This window comes from Leptidea sinapis, chromosome 31 (genome assembly GCF_905404315.1).
Source record: "Leptidea sinapis chromosome 31, ilLepSina1.1, whole genome shotgun sequence".
Taxonomy (NCBI): domain Eukaryota; kingdom Metazoa; phylum Arthropoda; class Insecta; order Lepidoptera; family Pieridae; genus Leptidea; species Leptidea sinapis.
This window is the reverse complement of record NC_066295.1, coordinates 5,666,210-5,691,559: the sequence shown is the minus strand read 5'-3', so window position 1 is coordinate 5,691,559 and position 25,350 is coordinate 5,666,210. Positions and strand designations below refer to the sequence as shown.

General features: G+C 36.5%; 1 protein-coding gene across 1 annotated transcript; it reads left to right on the top strand.

Annotated features, from left to right (window-relative positions):
- The first annotated feature begins 20,304 nt into the window (after positions 1 to 20,304).
- Positions 20,305 to 22,542, top strand: LOC126974140 (uncharacterized). The gene is made up of 3 exons (XM_050821575.1): positions 20,305 to 20,502; positions 20,625 to 20,837; positions 21,119 to 22,542. Exons 1-3 carry the CDS (start codon positions 20,378 to 20,380, stop codon positions 21,450 to 21,452), a joined length of 672 nt encoding a protein of 223 aa, XP_050677532.1. The 5' UTR covers positions 20,305 to 20,377; the 3' UTR covers positions 21,453 to 22,542.
- Positions 22,543 to 25,350: the final 2,808 nt, after the last annotated feature.

Below are 25,350 nucleotides of genomic sequence, written 5' to 3'. Positions count from 1 at the left end.
ATTATAGTATTAAAAGATGGCATTCTTTTCTGCATAGAATAAACTTATATGAAAAGATATTGACATTTTTTCCTCAGCCGTAATAAATTTTTTAACTTGGTGATCGAGCACATATCCCAAATTGAGAACGATGCCCATTAGACTGAACACTATTTACTACTCACACTGATAATCAGTACTCTAGCATACTTACTCATACATATAATTACATCACACACATATCATACACACAGAAAAAAAATATACTATGCATACTTATTTAATAATTATTTATCCTTCATGTTATTCAGGATTGAAGAGAGAAAAAGAAGAACTCTTTTTAAATAACTAGAACTGGCGCCACCCTTATCTTTACTTTTCAATTTATAACAGGTTACTAGAAAATATTATGTTACGTTACTCCAAATATTCTAAGCTTTTACCCCTCGTTAACACCAAGAAACAAGTCAAAAACTTGTTTTATACAATACTTGTCAAAACATAATTATTTGTTTTTAACATGTATTGTAATTGTCTGAAACATTCTTACGTTGACACTGCGTTGCAAACAAGTTTTTATACAAGTATAAAACACATTTGCGTTCACATATAGATATGAGACATGTTTGATACATTCTGATACATTGACAGCGTTCACACCAACATAAAACATACATGTTTTTAACAAGTATTGTTAATTTTATTGAAGTTTTATTGTTCATACGACATGGATACCTTCAAAAAAAGGGCGTACACCTTCCTTAAAGGCCAGCAACGCTCCTGTGATTCCTCTGGTGTTGCAAGAGATTGTGGGCGGCGGTGATAACTTAACAACAGGTGACCCGTACGCTCGTTTGTCCTCCTATTCCATAAAAAAAAGTTTATGTATAATACTTATTTAAAACAAGTTTTATACTCTATCCATACTTTGTGGATTAACGTTTAAACATTTACCGGACGCACCGCTTTTTTTGGTGGAAAAGACAAGTGGTCAAAGACATAAGCTTTATTAGCAATATTTATCTCGGCTTATACTAAGATAGACAAAGTCAAAGTCAAAAAAATCTTTATTCACTGTAAAACTTTATAAGTTATTTAGTGCAAGTCAGGATGAAGTACAAAAGTTACAGTAGCATTCGAATGAGTATAACAATATTCATTAACAAAATTTAGAATTTTTCCAACTATCTTTATCATTCAAATAATCTTTCACATTATAATAGGCCTTAGATGTTAATTAATTTTTTACGATACATTTAAATTTTTTAATAGGTAACATTTTAATTTCATTTGGGAGTTTATTATAAAATATAACACAATCCACTTTAAAAGTTTTAGCAATTTTACGGAGCCTAGTAGATGGAATTGCGAGTTTATGTTTGTTTCGAGTATTGACACTGTGTACATCACTATTCTTTTTAAATTGGCTAATATTTTATGGGCGTATAGGAGGTTCTCGTATATGTACTGGCAGTGTACTGTCATAATATTTATTTCACTAAACTTTTCTCTCAATGAATCCCTTGAAGGCATTTTATAGACTGCTCGAATTGCTCTTTTCTGCAGCACAAATATGTTGTCAATATCTGCAGCCCTACCCCACAATATAATTCCGTAACATGACACTATGAAAGTAGCTGAAATATTCAAGTCTAGCCGTTTCAACATCTGTCAGCTGCCTAATTTTTTTTATCGCAAATACTGCAGAGCTAAGTCGATTAAATAAGTTTTTATGTGAGCACCCCATTGTAGCTTAAAGTCTAATGTAATGCCTAGGAATGTTGTCGTTTCTACTACATCAAGTTTGTCAGTATTAATTTTTATAGGTGTTGGTTGGTGCTTTATATTTGGAAGTGTAAACCTTATACATTTTGGTTTCCTTTCGTTTAAAAGTAAGTTATTAACATTAAACCAATTTACTACTTCAGCAATGTCGTTGTCAGCCTGACAGAAAGTTTTTTGCTGGCACTTTATTTTACATAACAAAGATGTATCGTCAGCAAATAGTATAATATCATGTTTATTTTGAATAAGGTATGGTAAATCATTGACGTAAACCAGGAACAAAAAAGGACCCAAGATTGAGCCCTGCGGTACACCCATCGATATGATATCTTTGTTCTATATATAGTTATATCTATAATTGATCTTTTTCCATTAATGTCTACTCTTTGAATCCTATTACACAAGTATGATTTTATTAAATCTAGTGAAACATCCCTAACCCCATAGTGGTGAAATTTTTGAAGTAAGGTTTTATGATGGACGCAGTAGAATGCCTTGGATAAATCACAAAACACTCCTAACTCATCACATAAATCCTCCCAAGCATCCAAAATATTTCTTATATTGATATTCTTTCGATACTTTTATAATCATCTCTCAAGCATGAGTAGGTAATGCATTAAGTACATTTTGCCTTTGATATGCAAATTGCGATACAAATACAAAGAAGAATATGAGTCACCAGCTACATATCTCAATTAACCAGCAACCAAAGAAGGCTGGCAACGCTCCTGTGATTCCTCTGGTGTTGCAAGAGAATGTGTGCGGCGGTGATCACGTATCACCAAGTGACCCGTGCGTACGTTCGTTTGTCCTCCTTTTGCACAAAAAAAAATAATTGCTCTGCCGGAGTGATAGCATCTCATGAGAGTAGTATGGAGTCTCATACTGTGAATTCTGCTAAGAAAAGTATGGTGCAACTTTTTGAAGCCAATTCTCCAAAACTGGTCTCATTCTAACAAAATTTCTGAATCCACTTCTGTCTTCTATTCTTAAATCATTCAATAAGGAACGATAGGCCCTTCTTGGTGTCGTCTCCTCCAAAATGATAGCGACCAGTACTTGCGTGGTTTTCTTGAATTTCCTTCAGTCTGCATGATGTACAAGTATACTGCACTCATGAAGCAAAGTTCCTCAGTACCTTCACGTTCTATTGTCTGTGCCAGTAGTCAATTGTGTTGTAAAATTCATTAACTTCTTCACTGACATGTCTTATACAAGTTTAGCTACAAGCCTTCAACAAGTATAAAACATGACATCACATACATGCAGACAACTAATAGGTGATTTGTCACCTATTGATCAGACAAGTTTCATACAAATATTGTCTACGACAAGTTTTATGTTATTGTGTTTTGAAAACATTGCATACAACTTGTATTTGTAATTTGCATGAAACTTGTCAAATATACTTTGAGCGCTGTCAGTGAGGAGTAATATGCTCGCCCGCAGGTTTGCTCGAAGCACAAATAATGTTAAAGCGTTTTTATTCAAAGCATTCTGCCAGTCTTTTTACTCGAGCGGCTTGTGTCATATTCGCGCGGGGCTTATAGCGTTCTACGTGTCACATATAATAATGCGTTTAGGAGGCTGTTGGGGCTACCATGGCGTTGTAGCGCTTCTGGAATGTTTGCCGAGGCATCTGTGGATGGTTTCCATGCCATAATGCGCAAAAAAGCGGTTTCCATGTTGCAGCGTCTTCGTGTTAGCAGTAACAGCATCCTAAAGATAACACTGGATAGAGTTAGCTCTAGGTTTATAAATATATTCATCTAATAATACTAAAGGAGTACATAAGAAATATTGTTACTAATACATTTACTAATATATATGGAGATCTCTCTGAATTAAATAAATAAATAATAATAAATACATATATAATACCTTGGTGTAAACGAGGGGTTAGAATAATGACACTATAGAAGTAGTCTCCGCGTGCCCCTTTGGGATAGCAATAGTTTTGACAGGAGTAGTTTTAGGCGTTGTCATATCTATACTAATATTATAAAGCTGCAGTGTTTGTTTGTTTGTTTGTTTGTTTGAACGCGCTAATCTCTGGTACTACTGGTCCGTTTTGAATGATTCTTTCAGTGTTGGGTAGTCCATTTATCGAGGAAGGCTGTTATTTTTTTCAAAATTAGGGATCCGTAATAAAATTGCTATTTTGTAACACAAGGTGTAAAATCGAAAACCTATTTTTGCGTGCGCTGCAAAAACTATTGACAATAGAACAAAATGATGTACAGGCTATAATATAGGCAATATTTTATTACTTATAAAACTATCGCGTGAATTATACTTTATATGGCAAAACAACGTTTGCCGGGTCAGCTAGTTATTAATATGATTAAAATTATCTCTAACGGAATTACATCTTACGACACAAAGTCACATACATACTAAATAGATGATTGGGAATGTAAATGAAGTAAGCACAATAACGAAAACCATGTACTGCTGAATGACCATAATATAACAAAAGGTGACTAATAATATGAATAAATGAAATTTATTTATTCATTTAAGTAAAATTTGTACGCTTATGAAAGTCAAGTTTGATGCCATATTGGTTCAAGAGACTACTAGCAAATAACAGAAGTATTTTCTATAATATTATGTGAAAACTACGGTCCGAACTAATAATCAGGGAATATATTGTCTTATTTTTTATTTCTATTCACATGTACTTATTCTATAAAAGGTCGTCAAAAATGTAAACGCGACGTTTTATATGCGTATACATAAACTTATATAGATAACATTAAAACATTCATTTAAATTAGCACCTTACTTGGTGGCAGTAATGTTCAAAGACTATATATTGAATACCCTTATAAGAAGCTCATTGTTACTGAACACTTTGTCATTGAGTGGCGTTGTATTCCAAGGGCTGTCAAAACAACTGAACGAATACTCTGCCTAATAGACGCGTAGGCTAAGTTTTGCTTTAGACAATTATTAGCGTGATTGTTGTTTATTGTACATCAATGATAAAATGGTAGAGCTGCAGATAAAGCTATCACTGTGTGTCTTTGAGCCAACCGCCTAGCAAGAACCGCTTCATATATTGATCGAAGCTCTTTGCCTCGCCTTTGAGACCGTTCGCCTTAAAGACTATCCGGACTATGAGTCAGCGTCTCTTATGTCGATTCTGTCATTAGCCAAGTCATTTTAGATGTCGTTTTGTGATACACATCATTGAAGGCTGACTTGTGCCTTCTGATGATGATGAAAGTATCTTAAAATAAAATATGAAGCAAGTGCTGGAACAGGAACTTATAAAATTAAGTAAGTAAATAATGCCACCAAAAACATAACTTTTAAAACAATTAACCAAGTCTCCCAACTCAGTTTTTTCAACCGTAGAAAGTTGCGAGATCCATGTAATGTCAAGTCGGTCAATTTATTCAGTCCCTACAGTCCTTCTGTTCTAAGGGGCTGTCTGTCTTAAGTTATTTTGTAATTAGGTAAACTATTAACATCTCATAGTGGCAATACCCAGTGGCGGATTATGCTTATTGCCGCCCTAGGCCCTGTATGATAAGCCGCCCTTTTTGATCAACAAAATTCTATATATTTTGGTTCATAATTGTAATTAAAATATAGCTTTTGTTTTTCACACGACTCATAATGCGAAGCATTAGAGCGTGCTCTATCATTTATTAAAATTTAATTATTTAATAATACATTTTTTAACTCTAGCTAGCATAACAAATAATATTTTTTTTTTTTTCAAATTATAATGTATTGCTCAATTTGTAAATCTCTTCTTCCTGGCTTTTTTCCGAGCAAAAGTATTAAATATGTCATCGTAATCAAGGTGGAGAAAGATCTTTCTCCTGAACAATTGGTAGCGGGAATACTCAAAAAAATACGCAGAGCAATGTCTACATTCGGATAAACACCTCGAGGATTTCGAGAATGCAATGCATTGTATGTTTCTTATGCGGAGCGTACATCTTCAGTATTTGCGTGCGAGCGTGCATCTTCGAGCTGACATTGTAAATGAATACATTCATTCCCGAATGTCTCTTTCAAATCATTATGATACTTTTTAACTAATTTATTCGCAAGATTTTTCAATTCAATCGTATCGATGTCAGATAAATTATAAAAAAAATGTGCAGATTGCACTTCTTTAGAAATTTGTTGCAATACTTTATTTTGAGTGAATAATATAATTTCCTCATTTATTATTTTAGATAAGGACGAGGTATTTCCACGGCCAGGGTGCGCATACAATTTAAAATGTTCCTCTAAAAACGGGTCAAACTCAACAAGAAGCTCAATTGCACCTAAAAAATTCCATTATGAGGAACTCCAAATTGTTCTGAATTTGCTTTAAATGGCAACTCTCTTATCGCAACAATCGCAATAACTCGATATAAGATTTCTTCCAGTACAAAATTTCTTCATCGAGCTGTTTTATTAAACGTTCATCAACACGCCCTTCAAATAAAATATCCCTCAAAGTTATTGGGCTCTTCGAGCTCAAAAGAACGACTTTCCTGTTTTTTATATTTATTTGATCTCTTCGAGCTCAAAAACTTGAGACTTATTCGAAGAAAACGTTATTTTATAAAATTTTAAATTGCGATATGTTTTGAATGCGTTTCGATTTTGATCGGCATAGCGGCATTCGGTGCAATTTTTAATGCACAAAAAACTTTTGATGAAAATTTTGAAACTGATTGGTTGCGAAATTTCAATGTTATTACAATAAAACGGTTTTTTTTTTCATTTTTTTTTTTTTTGATAATCTTTGAAACCGTTCGATCGATTGACTCAACAAAAACTAATTAGATCTAAGTCTTGGTTAACCCTCTCGAACGCCGTGTCCGCGGGTCTCAATCGGTTGGTTCGTTATTGAGATATCGCACGAAGAAAATCAGACACAAACACACACGGCGGGACGTCATGCTGAAACCACTCAGAATAGCTTTCTAGGACCTCAAAACGTCAAGACTGAAGCACAGTAGACAGTGACTGAAGATCCAATGAGAACAAGATTTTTGAAAATCGAGGTGAAAACTATCAAGCGCTTCCGAAAATATGGCTTCAGCATACAAATTAAAAAGTAAGGGTGACAAAATACAGCCTTGTCGTACGCCCCTTTCTATCTCGATGTATGATGAAAGTTTCCCGTTGACCCTAATGTTTGCACGCTGTTTCCAATATAAGTTTCTGATAAATCGACAGTCTTTAAAGTCCAAGCCAATTTTCTGGAGCACTTCCATCAATCTGACATGTTGAACTCGGTCAAAGGCCTTTTCATAGTCAATGAAGCAGACAAATAGATCTCTATTCATATCCCAGTATCTTTGTACCAGCACCTGATAGCCGAAAAGTGCATCTCTTGTACCCAAACCGCTTCTAAAACCAACCTGGGTATATGATAGTAAGGACTCACATTTTGAGTAAACTCTGCTATGAAGTACTTTTAAAAAGAGCTTCAAAACGTGACTCATGAGTGAAATTGTGCGGTAATCACTGCATTTTTTGGGATTATTGATTTTTGGTAGGGTGATAAATGTCGATTTGAGCCAGTCAGAAGGAATCGTGCCCGAGTCGTCGATAGCATTAAAGAGGTTAACGAGATAATCTAGATTACACTCTTCGATTTCTTTAATAATCTCGACTGGTATGTCATCGGGACTTTTCGTAATGGCTGGTCCCGTGTCATCACTAACGAAATCTGCAGGATTAGATCGAGTGTCATGAAACAGCTCAGTAACATATTGTTCCCATGTTACTAACATGTCATCGGTGGAAGATGCATAATTGCCATATTTATTGAGAAGAGTTACTTGTCTTCGTCCTTGATGTTTAGGAGATATAAGCTCTTTAATCTTCTTATGCATATTAAAACAGTCAAACTTCTTATCCAGTTTCTCTATCTCAGAACAAAGATCACCATACCATGTTTCTTTTGCCTGTCTTATTTTTTTCCGTATTAAAAGTTTTATTGTGTCATACTTTTCTTTGTTCGTTTTATTTTCACGTCTTTTATCCATTAAATCCAATATTTCGTCAGTAATCCATTTCTTTTTCTTCGTTCGTGGCATCGACGTCAAGATCTTTTCACTTGTGTCAAGTATTGTCGTCTTAAAACTATGCCACGATTGTTCCATGTCCGAGAAACCATGATTAATATTGTTTCGTTTTAGCCTACACATGTCGTCATTGATGGCTAAATGAAGTTGTTTTTTGGATTCAGGGTTTTTCAATTTGCCAAGGTCTAATCTGGTGATTTTTGGCTGTTGTTGGATTTTCTTTAACTGAACCTTTATTACGGCCACAATAAGATTGTGGTCAGATCCAATATCGGCTCCGGGATATGTTTTAGCAGATTTTATGCTATTCCTATGTCTTCTGCTGACCAATATGAAATCTATTTGATTACGTACGATCTTCTCTGGACTATCGGCTGGTGAACGCCAAGTGTAAAGTCTTCTAGGTGGTAACTTAAAGAATGTATTAGTGATGACAAACTCACGCTCCTGGCAGAACTGCACCAACCTTTCTCCTCGATCGTTTCGAACCCCAAGCCCAAAAGTGCCAACAACATCGGGTACTGGACCTTGTCCGATTTTGGAGTTAAAATCACCCGTAATTATTGTTGTATCATGTTTTTTAGTTATTTTGAGGGCTGTTTCTATGTCATCGTAAAATTCCTCATTCATATCGTCACTTTTGTCTGCAGTAGGTGCATAAACTTGAATTATGTTGATGTTAAACGGCTTAGCTTCAAGTTGTAATAACATTACCCGGTCCGAAATGGGAAGAAAATTCCTTACAGTAGATCGTAGAGCGTCTTTTATAATTACTGCAACACCATTTCTATGATGTTGATTATCATTGCTACCCGAATAGTAGACTGTAGCATTTTCTGAAGTTACTATACCATTCCCTTTCCATCTTAATTCACTTATTCCAAGGATATCAAGCTTTAATCTATTTCATTATTACATTTCCATTTTAACATTTTCCAGTTTACCGTCTTCGTACAAGCTGCGGACATTCCAAGTTGCGATCTTTATGGCTGACCCGGAGATTCTTCGCACCCTCTGACCATTTAAGGTCTGCCGGGGACTAAGGGCCATTGTTATATTTGTCTCAGCCATAATGATTTATCCTGGGAAATTAATAATGTGGTGGTTTTCCGTGGCCTTCCACATCGCTGTTTGCCGCTTTCTGAATCTGGGATTCATAGGACAACAATATGACTGGTGACTGTACAGGCTTGTCCAGCTCCCACTCACTCAGTCTACCACCTACGCAGCTGGCCGCAGTTGGAGGAGATTAATGCTTATTTACTGGCGGCATTGACTCTCCATATCACAGGATTTTCATTGGGTCTTTGTAGTTTTTCCATAGAAGAACCTTTCCTAGGGGCTCTACACGCTACATCCTCTAATCCTGTCGGTGTGTGGTCGGGGACTGCCGAAGCAGCTAGCCATAATATCTTGCCACCTGTGGACCCCGGTAGTAGCTCACACCTAAGCCCTACCTACCTACCTAAAAATCAATACGTTGGAAATAATATTTCATAAAAAATGTATTTAAGTCGAGCTTGTTGCACATTATATTGAAAACGTTAGGTGAAAAGTAATACTTTCGCGTGGAAGCGGTTTCCTGGATTTTTTTATATTAACTACGGCTTTGGCAGCAATACACAATACATCCAACCACATTGTTAAGTTTTATAACTATATAGAAATACCAGTAACACACCAAATATGAAAATGCCCAAAAGATGACGTTTGGCCGAACAAATAAATGGGTTACACCTACGCGATAGAGATGCAAGATCAATAGCTTTTTCCCGTTCTATCTCAGCCTTAGTTGTATATGGCTTGTCCTTTCTATTTGTAATGAAGTAACCGACGCTACTTCTGTAGCATTAATATTCTAAGCCAAAGCTCCAATCTATAAAAGTCAAAACTTTCTATTACTTCTTAATTGATTCAGAAAATAGTCTATGACACAAGAGTCTGGCTAGTGAAAGCTGAACCCAGCCATATAGCCAGCCAAGAATGGCAATAATAAATAATAATTAAAATATCATTGTGACAATGTCAATCAAAGCGGAAGTCGGAAAGCTCAGTCGGAAAGTGTTTTTTTTTAAATTTTATGATTCCTTTTTTATGTATTAAAAAACTTATCATAACACATTTGTCTGATTTTTTAATTACCTATTCAAATGTATGATCTGTGTTTTATTTACGTATTTACCCGTTTAGAGGTTGTAATTTTTTTTCGTTATTTTCTTGAAAATTGTGTATTGTAATAAGAATAGTAGCACTATAAACGTGGACCAAATTTCTATCACTATGATTTATAAAAATTGGTTAGGTTAGGTTATGTTAGAACAGTTAAAACAACGCACGAGCCGAGCGTAGCGGGCCGCGGGAGCGGCCGGCGAGTGCCAGAAACGAATTCTAGGCGTTTCCCTTTCTTTCCTCCCCATAAAAATGTCCTACCCTTAAAAAAGTCATAATTTGTGGTTAGGTTATAATGCTTATAATGCTTTTTTCTCTAGAGCGGTGCATTACCTTGTAATTCGAGTGGTAGCATTATAATCGTGGACTAAAACTCTATCAATTTAAATATTTATTACCCCATAATTCGTGCTATGGGATACTTAGTTTTAACCCAAATTTCATTCAATGATGTCTTTTTTCTCTCTAATCCGATAATCGGGCGACTAATTAAATTCATTCGTCCAGTTGCCGGACGAATAGCAACAGCCTAAAATAAAATTATTCGTCCGACTTCTGTACGAATAATAATAAATGATTTGTCCAGTACCCGTATCAATAGACTCAGCCTTGTTTTATCAAATTAAATCAAATCAAATCAAATCAAATCAAGTCATTTAATTGCATAGATTGAGTGGGTACATTGGTGTTACATTATAATCATAGGTGCTAACAATCTGCCGGGTAGGCATTGAATGAATTTAGCACGAATTATGGGGTAATAAATATTTAAATTGATAGAGTTTTAGTCCACGATTATAATGCTACCACTCGAATTACAAGGTAATGCACCGCTCTAGAGAAAAAAGCATTATAAGCATTATAACCTAACCACAAATTATGACTTTTTTAAAGGTAGGACATTTTTATGGGGAGGAAAGAAAGGGAAACGCCTAGAATTCGTTTCTGGCACTCGCCGGCCGCTCCCGCGGCCCGCTACGCTCGGCTCGTGCGTTGTTTTAACTGTTCTAACATAACCTAACCTAACCAATTTTTATAAATCATAGTGATAGAGATTTGGTCCACGTTTATAGTGCTACTATTCTTATTACAATACACAATTTTCAAGAAAATAACGAAAAAAAATTACAACCTCTAAACGGGTAAACACGTAAATAAAACACAGATCATACATTTGAATAGGTAATTAAAAAATCAGACAAATGTGTTATGATAAGTTTTTTAATACATAAAAAAGGAATCATAAAATTAAAAAAAAAACACTTTCATGGGATACTCATCCCAACTTACCTGTCCGGAAGTTGTGGTATAGTATACGGGTATGCGACCCCGGCTCCCCTAGCTATTACTGTCCTTATCCTTGCCCTCCTAGGCGGTAATATCCTACATTTCCTATTTCCCACTTTAACTTACCAATCTTCCTTTCACACCACCTATCTTTCCCTTTCCCTGTTCCTACCCTCTCCGCCAATCCAACGTCTGCCGCGCGGATGGATGCATGGCTAGGGGCAAGCCTAGTCGTTAGCGTGCCACACTGCCCTGGGACCGGGCGACCCAGAATCAGGCTAGCCTTACCCTGGCATGCGGGGCTCTCCTGGGGTGGACAAACCTTTCCCTTGCTATTCGTGGGAACGCAATGGAGACTAATAAAAATAGGTTATTTCACCAAAATGGCGGCGATGTGGTTCGCCACACATCACGTCTCGTTTCTCGCGGGGGCGAAAAGCGGCCCATGGAGAGCCGCTTTGCTACGTTGAATGTAAGAGGAGGAGTGGATGATAAGGTAGATGAAGTATGTCAGATGATGGATGAACGATCCATAGATATTCTGTGCGTGAATGAAACGAAGAGGAAAGGATGCGATACCACGGTTCATGGTCCCTACACGGCATACTGGTCCGGAGTCCCCCAAACCAGCCGAGGCTGTCAGGGAGTTGGTGTGATTCTGTCCGCTCGAATAGTAGAATGTGTGATAGAGCATGAATGTGTTAGCCCAAGACTCCTCTGGATTAGGTTAAAAGTCGGACTCACTCGCTTGTTTATCCTTGGGGTCTATGCACCGACGGATCTGTGCGGAGGTGGGTCATTAAAAGCCAAAAAAGAGAGAGAGGAATTTTGGGACAGTATGAGAGAGGTCTTGAATAAATGCGGAGAAAATGAACGGATCGTGATGTTAGGGGATTTTAATGGGTGGGTTGGAGTAAAGCGTGATGGGTATGAAGGAGTTCTGGGTACGTTTGGGGACGAGAGAGTGAATGAAAATGGGAAAAGCCTGCTTGAAGTATGCTTGGAATGGAATCTTTGCGTGGCCAACACAATGTTTAACCACAAAAAGATCCATTTGTATACAAGAGATGAGGGTGAGTCTAGAAGTATGATTGATTTTGTAATTGTAGATGAAAGACTGAGAAAGAAAGTACTAGATGCTCGGGCATACCGCGGTGTAGGCCTCGACACAGACCACTTCCTGGTCATAGCCCGAATGCGCGGCCTTTTTAAACGTTGGCGACACCGACGAGCTGAGCCTACGAGTGTTTTGGACAGAGTAAAAGTGGAAAATCTACAAGAAAAAGAAAGGAAAGACGAGTATGTAGAGAAACTGAAAGAAAGTTTTAAAGGCATAGAAGAGATAGGTGTGATTGAAGATTTGTGGGAGACATTTAAGAAAGGGGTCGTGAATGTTGCTGTTGAGGTATGCGGGGTAGCTAAAAGAAGGAAAGGAAGAAAGAACTATAATTTGTGGATGGATAAAGAGGTACAAATGGCGGTGCAAGAAAAGAAGAAAGCTTGGTTGGATTGGTTAGCAACAAAAGCTAACCAAAAAGTACAAAAGGCAACGGATGACGAGATAAAGGAAGCAAGAACGAAGTATAAAAGATTGAAATCAGCAGCGAAAGCAGTTGTGTCTAGAAAGAAAGAAGAACGAAAGGATGATTTTGATAGGAGGCTCACTGAAGATTTCCAGTCAAACATTAAGTTCTTCTGGAAATCCATCAAAACAGCCAGAGGAAAAACGTCTACCTCAGAGCTTAGTATAATCAGGAGTCAAGATGGGAACATTATAAGAGGAGAAGAATGTGTGCTAAAGAGATGGAAAGGGTATTTTGAAAGTTTGTTTGAAAGAGAGGAAGTGCATGAACAACATCCGGCAGCTTCTATTGAAACTAATATAAATGTTGATGAAAGTGAGATAAGCATGGATGAAATAGTGAAACATTGAAAAGTATGAGATTAGGTAAAGCTGCAGGGTATGACAGGATTACCGTCGCGATGCTGAGGGCTGGTCAGGGCATAGTGGCTAGCCAGCTGTACCGCCTCTTCAATTTGTGCTGGCGAAATGGGCAAGTACCAGGAGACTGGTGCAAAGCTGTAATCGTGCCATTGTATAAGGGAAATGGGTCACGACAAGACTGCAGAAATTACCGCGGTATAAGCCTTCTCAGCGTCGTCGGTAAATTGTATGCAAAAGTGTTGATTGAAAGAGTTGTGAATGAAACAGACGAAAAGGTATGGGATGCACAAGCGGGATTTAGAAAGGGAATGGGATGTACGGATCAGGTCTTTTCCTTGCGGTGCATAGCCGAAAAGTTTTTGGCTAAAAACAAAAAGGTCTATTGCGCGTTCGTGGATCTAGAAAAGGCCTATGATAGAGTGGCGAGGAATGAATTGTGGTCAGCATTGTCCACGAGCGGTGTGAGCGGTGTCCTCATACGAGCATTGCAATCTCTGTAAAGGGATTCTAGTGCTTGTGTAAGGATAAACGGGGCATACACTGAATGGTTTAATATCGAAAAAGGTGTTAGGCAGAGATGTGTAGCGTCACCGTGGCTGTTTAATCTGTTCGTGAACAATTGCTTGACAGGTTTAAAAGAGAATGACAGTGGTTTGAGAATGAATGAGTTACTCGTCAAATGTTTTCTCTATGCTGATGACCAAGTATTACTTGCATCTTCAGCCGAGGAGTTGCAAGAGATGGTAACTGCTATGAATGGAGCTTTTGGTAGAAAGGGAATGAAGATGAATGTAAAGAAGACGAAAGTGATGGTGCTTGAAAGAGATGAGGTAGTGACAGACTGCAATATCGTGATTGGAGATGAAAAAATTGAACAGGTGAATGATTTTGTGTATCTGGGTTCTAAATTTACAAGAGATGGAAAGTATGAGAGTGATATTGAAAGAAGAGTGAATGCAGGAAACATGGTGAATGGAGCTTTGCACTCCTTTATGAACAGTCAGAAGGTGTCTAATAAGGCTCGCTTGGCTGTGCATGAGGGGGTGTTGGTTCCAACACTCATGTACGGAAGTGAAAGTTGGGTATGGCAGAAGAAACATGAAAGCGGAATAAATGCAGTTGAGATGAGAGCGTTGAGAAGTATGATAGGAGTTACACTGAGTGAGTACCCTAAACCGGAGAGCATGTATGAAAGGAATAATGAAAGTGGACGAAGCGAAAGAAGTATGTAAGGATCGTAGCAAGTGTAAAGAAGTGGTCTCTGCCTACCCCTACGGGAAAGAGACGTGATTTTATGTATGTATGTATGTTTCTGTGTAATGTTCATTTGCGTTCATTAGTCTAGTTCACTAGAAAGTATTGAATATTATATTGTATTTCAGATAATCTTGACGACAGTTGAGACTAAAGAAACATATAATATACCGAAACGAAACATACATTTCAGAGGCCAAATGGAAACAGTCTTAAGAGATGCTTTTGAAAGAATAACACCAGAACATTGAAAGACAATGACAGAGCATATTCTCTATGTTGAAGTTGAGAGCAATACGAGGGATAGATTAATAGAAGAGCTAGAACTATTGATCATAAGTTTGCAGGATGATAGTTAGAGTAGTAGTTCACACAATTCTATTGAAATTGAAGTTTTAGAATCAGCTTTTGATTATAATAAATAAAGTCTGTTTATATTCCATTATGGCTTTTATTTTATGCTCACCTTAGCTGTGTAGTAGTTTAAATTAAATATTGTTCTCGCACTATAGGTATTTGTTATCCCTTCAATACTCTAGGTTCTAACAATATGATCCCTTTGTACGTTGAAGTAACAATTTGAAATAATACATTTTACTGTAAAGAACTCATGTCTCAATAATGTGTGTGCAAGAATTATGTAATTAATGACTATGTCAAATTGTCAAAAATCAAAAAAACCAAATCCATTACCTACATAATAACCATTTAGGAAATTTAAAAAAAAATTGAAAATTATCAAAATTATTTATTCCTAGTTGGTAATATCATAAGAAGTTTTTTTTTAATTTGCCGTATTTTGCTTGGTTCAGCTTTCGTTAGCCAGACTATATTTACCCAGCTGTAAAAAATATTTTATGATTTGTACCATTTATACCGATTACTCAAAAGCGTTACTCATATTTTTATACCAAGCTCTGTTGTACCGATCCCTGCGATGGTTCGATGCGTCAGTTAAAGCAGCATCTGACTGCAAAAAACAGGCGTATCGAACTTGGGTTGTGGCGTTGGGCTCAAAGGCAAAGTTCTAAAGAGGAAATATAACCGTGCCTCCAGATTTTTTAAGCGGCAAAAATGCCCGTGCGAAGTCAAAGCACGTCGTCAAAGTCGGCGAGCAGTTTTCCAGTTACCCGACTGGAACACGCAAGTTCTGGTCGTTGTTGAAAGCTGCTGTTGGTAACTTCGACCAGCTGTCCATGCCGCAGTTGCACATGAGGAATGACACCCTGACCCATACGGCAAAAGAGAAAGCCGATGTCCTGTGCGCCTTTTTCGCCTCCAACTCGACTCTTGACGACAACAGAAAAACACCGGCGACCATCCGGCGGCATCCCTGAGTTGACGGCGGTGCTAACACGTTTATTCCGGCACTCTTATTCCAAAGGTGTAGTTCCTGACTCATAGAAGTCAGCCCTTGTCTATTGCTATTACCTCCCTGCTGTCGAAAATCATAGGAGAGCATAATTAGCTCTTGGTATACCTAAAGGGTCACCAGTTGATTAACGACCGACCGTACGGCTTTCGCCATGGTTGGTCGGCAGGTGATCTTCTGGTATACCTAACACATAGATGGGCGGCGGCTATTGAAAGCAAGGGGGAAGGCCTGGCAGTTAGTCTGGATATAGCGAAGGCCTTAGATCGTGTATGGCACAAGGCGCTCCTCTCAAAACTTCCATCGTTTGGGCTTCCCGAGAGCTTATGCAAGTGGACCTCCAGCCTTCTCACTGGGCACAGCATACAGGTTGTTGTCGAGGGGTTATGGCTCGAACCCGAAGCCCGTGGACGCTGGAGTGCCGCAAGGCTGTGTGCCGACGCTGTTTCTTTTGCATATTAATGATATGTTGGACACCTCCAACATACATTGCTATGCAGACGACAGCACTGGTGATACGGCACACGGTCTATGCAGGTCTCTCTCGGGAATTGTTGACCAGTGCCGGGAGAAACTTGTGTCTTCTATCGAGTCCTCCTTTGGGAAGGTCGCGGAATGGAATTGAACCTTTTTCCAATTTAACCCCCAGAAGACTCAAGTTTGCGCGTTTTCCACTAAAAAAAACCATTTGCCGTATCACCGCTCTTCGATAACACTTCCCTTAAAGCCTCGCCTTGTATCGTAATACTGGGTATCGAAATCTCGAGCAATTGCCAATTCCGTGGCCATCTGGAGGGTAAAGGCAAATTGGCTTCGAAGAAGCTGGGCGTCATTAATAGAGCACGGCAATACTTCAAGCCCACATTCTAGCGCTCTACAAAGCGCAGGTCCGGCCACACATGGAGTATTGCTGTCATCTGGTCTGGCGCACCCCAGTATCAGTTCGACTCATTTGACCGCGTGCAACGTAGAGCAGCCCGAATTGTCGGGTACCCAGTGCTCTGTGAACGGCTGGATCACTTGGCGTTGCGTAGAGATGTCGCTTCATTGTGCATCTTCTACCGCATTTATCACGGGGAGTGTTCCGAAGAGCTGTTTAACCTGGAGGTTTACTCGCAAAATCGACAGCGATAATACGACAATACTCCGAATATATCGCAACTATCCTACTCTAACAAATGTTCGAATTCCTTATCGTATATCGTTACCATAGACTAATATTTTGATTTTTTTACGATGTTAGTGTGAATGAAATATATTCAAACCTACACATTATCTGTGCTATGTCGCTGTTAAGTGTCAAAAGTCAAAACATAGTTTAGGCGGTAAGGACCATGCCCACCAATTTGGTATATTAACACATACTGTAAATGTTAAAAAAAAATATGTAATGAATATAATATGACCATTTTAAATTGAATAAATAATACACAACTTGCGGATAATAAAATGTAAGAAAAAGTAACTCAACCCTTCTCGTCGACTTCCTATTTCTCAGGCGGCCATTTGCATTATTTCTACACATGAACGATCAACAAAATGACTTAAATGACTTAGTAGTAAAAAAATCCTGTTGAATAGTAAATCACGTATAATTATTTCAATAATATTTATTAAGTATGTATACAATATGGCAATACGGCAAATATATCTATACAACTTGAAACGATAATAGCATCGACAGCCTAGAAGATGTCGTTGAGATTATCGTAAAAGTGACGTTTGATTATTTGTGAAATTCGCATATTCGTCTCTGACATTTTCAACTAAGAGTAGGGTTACGACCGCTTATATCGAATAATGTTTCGTTCGTTCAATCATCGTTTCGACATTGATTACGATGTAACTAAGACACGACTAATGCCGCGATTTAGCGAATATCGATTTTAGGAGTAGGCTCCCTGATTCCTGCCGCGAAATTCCACCTTCGCACGACACGCCACAAATTAGGATATTATCTGGATGTGTGGCGGTCCTCCACAGTGCGGTGCTTTCTTCCACGTACTACAAAGCTGTGGAATGAGCTTCCTCGTGCGGTGTTTACGGGACGATACGACATGGGTACCTACAAAAAAAGTGCGTACTCCTTCCTTAAAGGCCGGCAACGCTCCTGTGATTCCTCTAGTGTTGCAAGATATTGTGGGAGGCGGTGATCACTTAACACCAGCGCTCCCGTTCGCTCGTTTGTCCTCCTATTCCATAAAAAAAAGTATTTGATAAAATGTCTCATTTTACCTATATTAATTAAGAAATTAGCTGGATCGGTATTCATGGCAATCTTTTTATATGGCTAGAAATTTACCTCATACATAGAATTCAAGCAGTAACGATTATAGGCTATACTTCAAATTTTGTCCCCATTACTTCTGACGTTCCTCTAGGATCTCATCTTGGCGCTTTATTGTTCAATATTTTCATCAACGATATAACCAATATATTTCGGAATACAAGCTCTCTTCTATACGCTGATTATAATAAAATATTTACAAAAATTAAGTATTCAGATGATAGAATCCTTCTCCATACTGACTTGAATAACCTTCGTAATTACTGTGCCAAAAATGGTCTCACTATAAATGATCTCACTATAAATAAAGTGATGACCAAGTCGGAAACTAGGAAACTTAGTGTAAAACCAATAACTGCATATAATTTAGTTTTTTAAAATTTCTTGAACGTTTGCCGGAAACCGACCCGAATGATTTTTCCAAAAATTAAATCCTGTATTATTAACCAATGAACTCCGTTGCTGATAAGGATCAAGCTTCATCAATCTTTTACCTAACTAATAAGTTGTTCAAAATGGTTTCCGTTGACTTCAATGCATAGGTCTGTAGGCTTCATAAGATACATAATATCATTATGGGTAAATCTATATATACACTGGGACTTTACTATAAGTCTCAGCAACTGTTCAAGCATTATCTATATACAAATTTTAATGTTTTATTAATATCTAAGTGATCTGGGACTAGACTATGATTATTTTACAGCAATAACAATGACAGTACAGTATTGTATATTTTATTAAAAAGAGCGCAAAAAAGAATGCTGGGAGAGTTTCTTGCGCCTCTTCTCCTCTCTCAAAGCGCCATTTGTTTCCGAAGCGGAAGTAGTATTAGAAATGACTTCAAAAAGAATTGTAAAGATATCGATTTTAAGAAAATAAATGCCTTAAAGTTTGTATGTCTTTCAAAAGACCTTAATGCGTGTAATACGATGACAAGATTAATCCTCGATAGAATATTAACCAATGAGCTTTGTAAGCTCTCAACAGTTTCGTAACGAGTTTTGTAAAGTTCGTTCTTGACGTAGCCTCATCGGAAATAATCAAGTGGTATAAGATTGGGTGACCTTGACGGCCATCTCACCGGACCTTCAGTGCCAATCCATGTATCCCTAAAATGGTAGTTCAGTATGGCTCTCACTACATGTGCTGTTATGAGCTGAGCTTACTTGCTCGAAGTACAGGTATCCCGGCTAATTGCAAATTCTCCATTTCTTCAAAACATCGTTTCAGATTCCGACATACTTAGTAGCATTTAAAGTGCCGTCGTAGCAAATAAATTAAAAAAAAAAATATCTTGCCTTCTAATATTCCACACCAACAAATAAACGAAAATTTTATCTGGGGTTGTACTTCACGTGTTCGCAATGAGACCAATAATGTTTTTATTTTTCCGATTGTACTTTCCGTTATTTGAGATATTAGTATTGTCGAAAAATAAGATGTTAAACAAAAAAATTCGATGCCTATCCATTTCTTCCCTAAGCCAGTGGAAAAACCCCAGGCGCCTTTCATTATCACCTGTATGAAAGTTTTGAACTATTCGTCCATAACGATACCACTCGTATTTATGATTTTTAGAACTGCACAGATTGTGAGAAACAGGGAAACTTGAAGGTTCGTTTCTGCTTCACGAGTTGAAGGACTCGGATATGCTTTGAAAAAGTCAATAATGCCTGTTCACGCCTCAGAGGCACGACTGGTAGCAGCATAGGGGGAGGGGCGGGCATCGCCAGACCGAAGTCGAGGTAGTCGACGAAAGCGCACGTCTCACGATATTAATTTAAATCTTTCATTTGTTAATTTATTAAGGCAGCAAAATATATGTATAAAAAGATGGATTGAAGTTTATCTTGTTGCATGAACAATGCCAGTTCTATTGTCGTTGACGATTCGTGAATTTTGGGTAAATGTTTCTAACTTTTGGCATAGGCAATACATGTTTATAATTTAAAGTATTGATTTGTGAAATTAAAATGCTGTAAAGTTTGAATAGTTGATTGATAAATATATTCCCACATGGCACAAACATTCGCCATCGTTTTAAGGAGGTTTAAATAGATTTGGCTAATGGTCCCAGTGACCGAGCCATAAACACCAAAAAAACATATATGCTATAAAGATTTTGAATTTGAATTTTGAACAGAATTGTCAAATTTTGTTCGTTATTTAACAACAGCGTTAGGTATCAATAAATTATGTTAAAGAGTTTTATCAAATAAATATAATAAATATTGCGTATTAATATGAGCATTACATCTGACACAATGGGTGATAATCGTTTAAGTAACAACGATACTGTTAATTCTGTGATAACATTTGACAATCTAACCATTTTGAAAGAATTCAGCAATATAGCAGACCTTGTTAGGTGTGTGTTTATTGTTTGTTCCCAATAACTTACGTTAATAATGAATATTCTTTCTGTAATGAAGAACAGTTAATCTGCATAATTACAAATACATACACATATAATTTTATTAAATATTTTAGAGATGAAGACTTCCTTAAAACAGTTCCGAAATCCAAAGTAAATCGGATAAAATGGGTGCCAATGTTTAAAATATTAAAACAAGATATTCTAAATGAGATGGTACAAGAAATATCGACCATGTGGGAGTATCACGATATGCCAAAACAATTGGATATTCTTGAAAACCAAAGGGAAAAGTTTGCTGTTAAAAACCCGTATAATAAGTCTTTATGGTATGTTCTATATTAGTAAACTCAATTTAACATTATCATATAATTTTCAAACTTACTGTACTAGTTCTAAAGAAGTTGCCAATTTTACCTTAAATTTAATATGAACTACACAAATAAATAAATGTAATTGAACTCCATAATTTTATTATATACTTGCCATGACATATCCTGATTAATGTTTGTTCAGATCTAGCAGCTATTGTTGTCTGATTGCTGTATAAGAAACTAAACTCACGCAGACATGTATATGCATAAATGTTTAATATAAATAAATATTTCAGGAGACCACTTAGTACAAATATAAATAACTCATTAAAAAGTGCAGAAGTGGCCATCCTTAGAAAACAAAAAAATGTTCTTGAATCATTAGCAAAAGAATATGAAGAGAGAGTTACGAAACATAAGAAGACATTAGCAGCTAAGCGAAGTTTTCTGAAATGCCTACAAATGGATATACAGAAATACCAGAAGAAAAATGAACAATTACTATCTAATATTTGTGCAATCATTGACAATCACAAAAACTTTTCAAGGAGTAAGAATATATTTGATGAGAATGATATTGATAACCATGTTTGGTCAGATATAGAATTGCAAAATAAAGGTGTCATATAGTTTTAGTTTCTGGTGTGATACACATAATCCACAGTATAAAAACAGGGTTAGTTATATCTGACTTTAAGTCTAAGCACTTATTAAGGAACTAAATCAATTTCAAGATCTGGCTGTATTGAGAGTGCCTTTGCCAGTCTCTTACTAAAGGATGAAAGTCCCATGATGGAACATAATGAGGGACTGCATATGGACATCTGCTACACCAGGGATGAGATGTGTTGCTGGCCTTTCAGTTGGATGTATGCTTTATGCTTTAAGGACCCTATATTGTATTGGTTTCGGATAACTGATTATTTTGAACTTACATTTGCAATAAAAAAATAATTGTTTCTGTGCTCAGACAGGTGATTATATAAATGATATTAAGTATTTAAATTGTACTTTAATATACTAATTACTATTATTAGATTTTAAGGTTTTTTTAAATCCTTATTTGTGAACTAAAAAAATGTACAAAGAAATATTCATGCATTAGTAAAATATGAAATAAAAATAATTAAGGGTGATAAATCACAATATGAAATTCAAATGTTATATTTAAAATCAATTAATGAACATCAAAATCTACCAGCCATTCAAAATAGTGTGCCTTCTAGATGAGCACAATGAGTGCAACTCAGTGGATTTTTTTTATTTTGTTACAATATATGCAGTATTGTAGGCGTACAATAAAATTTATAATCTAATAGCCTGAGGGTATCCGCTCCATCCCCAGTGTGTGATGTGATGAAAATCAATAAAAAGAAATTAATAGTAACCTTCACCACACAAACATTTTTTTAAATTCTATTGAATTTGGTAACAGTTTTATTTGGTACATTTTCTGGGATCATGTTCTAAAAGCATATACATTGCCCATATAAAGACTTCCTAACTACTAAACTAAACAGTAGTAACCATAACAAGTTCATTTTTGTTTCCTGTATTAACATTATGATTTTTGCAGTAATGTAGGTACTATATTTTATTACTTTGATCAATATTGTAACATACTTTATACTTTAATGTAGTTTATTTCATTTATAGAAATATAATATCTATTGTAAAGTGATTTTTATTACAGAATAAAAGAGTAATTAATACAGAAGTTTCACTCAGAACCTTTTCAAGAATTGGCAACTTTAGCAGGCTACTAAAATCCTTTTTAGTCATACTCAGTTGACAGCTACAGACTCGCATTACATTGATAATTTACCAAAGTACTTTGCCTATTCACAGACAAACAGTTGCAATCTGTAGGTTAGCTACATATGTTTTGTACATCCAAAAAACATTCTCCATGATTTTGAAGACTTTAACTCCGATCAAATAAACAAAGAAAAAGAAAATACTACTCACCTATGATTATAATAAAATCGACACACACATTGAGACAGAGACACTCGATACTGCTTGTATTGAAGTACTGGGCCTGGTTGTCGCTTGCAAATTGACAGAATATGCAGCACGACTAGGTAGCTTACGTAGACTGTACGTACGAAGTTACCTACAATCTAATACAAACCGCTAGTGCCACTGTCGCCGGGCGATACCAGTCTTTGTCGTCAGTAGCCGTCGCTGCCATTTTCTTTAGTAGGTAACAAACAAAAAAAAACGACGAATTGAGAGAACTCCTTTTTTGAAGTCTGTTATAAAGTGCTCAAATAATACGTTAACGACTCAAAACGGACATAAGACGGTCACTTATCATCGGTAAGTTTATTTTATTTATATGTTATATCAGTGGGAGGTTCCTTTACACAGGATGCGGGCTAGATTATGGGTACCACAACGTCGCCTATTTCCGCCGTGAAGCAGTAACATGTAAGCATTACTGTGTTTCAGTCCGAAGGACGCCGCAGCTAGTGATATTACTGGGCAAATGAGACTTGACGTCTTATATCTCAAGGTGACGAGCGAATGTGTAGTGCAGCTCAGCATTTTTGGGTATTTCAAGAATCCTGAGCACGCACTGCATTGTAGTGCGCAGGGCGTATCAATTACGCACCAATTTTCATAAATAAATTATGATGGGTTGGCAAAAAGCGTAAATAATTTAGTAAGACGAATATTTTTTCATTAAATTTGGTACAATTATTGACAAGAATGCACATCCCTTTTCCTTCCGCATGTCAGAAATGATAACTATAGAGACGCTCTTATTTTTTAAAGGGCCAGTGAACATAGATATATTGTATTTTGTGTACAGAAAGTCATTGCCGATGAATGTAAACGGCTTACAAGAACGTGAACAATTACAAACTAGTGTCAGAGAGCACTCAAAATTTCATGAGAATCGGTCAAGCCGTTTCGGAGGAGTTCGGTCCCGCACACCGTGACATGAGAATTTTATATATTAGACTAGCTGACCCGACAGACGTTGTTCTGTACATAATAAATAATAAACTGTTTTTATGAATTCGTCAATAATATTTAGAAACATCAAGAATTATTTCCTAAAATATGGTTGCTGTTGTTAAAACGAAATTTTATCACATCAGAACTGCCAAACCGTGCGTCAAAAACTTCTCTTATAGAAAATATGTAAAACAAATACTGCAAATAAAAATGGTTATGGGTCCCAAATCGAAATAAAAACTATCCTATCTCTCAAGTTGGACTAAACTGCACTCCATGCAGTAATCCCAATTAAAATCCGTTCATTAGTTTAGGAGTCCATCGCGAACAAACAACGTGTCACGTAATTTATATATATTAAGAAGGTATTATAAGATAAGATATATGTTTCAACTTACTCGTGCAACTCATGACGCTTAGCTATATTTGTTGCATTAAAATTAAAAATAAATTGTAAAACGATAAAGCCTTAAATGTATAAAATAGTGGCAGCGAGTTTCTTGCTACTTCTTCTCATTGAGCTCAACTTTTTCAAAGTGGTCATTATAACATTTGACTCGCCTCTCGGGTTCCTTTCCAGCGCTCTACCAACTAAGCCAACCGTCCGCATCCCGCATAACCCTAAAATCTTTATATGTTTCTGTTCAACTCTCAAGTTGGCTCCATCTACAGGATCTACTTTACAGTTGATTACGTGCTCAACCCCAATAATTGCATATTAGGAAATTGAATTGAGATGTCGCTCTTTCAAATCTAAACAATTTATGAGGCTGTTGTTTTATAAAAATATAGCTGACCCAGCAAACGTTGTATTGCCAATATTAAAATCGCGATACAAAAGTAACTGTTAATCGTAGATGGGTGAAAATTTCAAGTTGTATGTATTTTTTAATACTGACTCATAATCAAACAAATTAAAAAAAAAACTGTCAAAAAAATTAAAGAAAAAAATTGCTTAAAACCCTTAACCTTTAGGGGGATGAAAAATAGATGTTGTCCGATTCTCAGACCTACCCAGTATGCACTCAAAATTTCATGAGAATCGGTCAGGCCCTTTCGGAGGAGTTCGGTCCCACACACCGTGACACGAGAATTTTATATATTAGATATTAAGATACTTAGAATAGAGTGTTTATATTCAGTGATTAATTCCCACCTACAAATCATATTTGCAAGTGACAAGAATAACAATTATTAACACAAAGAATTGAATAGAATACCTTTTTGATAAAATTTATATTTCAGAAAATTGTACACACCCGAGAAACAACAAATTATTTTAATGTAACAATGCTCTAATACAATACATAGGAAAAATAAATAAATTGATGTGAACATGTATTACAATATCTTATTTAAATAATAGATAAACCAATAGAAAAAAATACATTAATATTCTCAATAAACAGGTCAATCAATTAATAAACTAAATAAATTGTAGAGCCGCTGAAGTTTATTGTATAGTATAATAATATAGTTTACTCTAAAACAACTAATTGTATGTATAAGAAAATACATCTGCCTGTAAATGCAAATAAAGAAAACAAAAATAAACATCTCA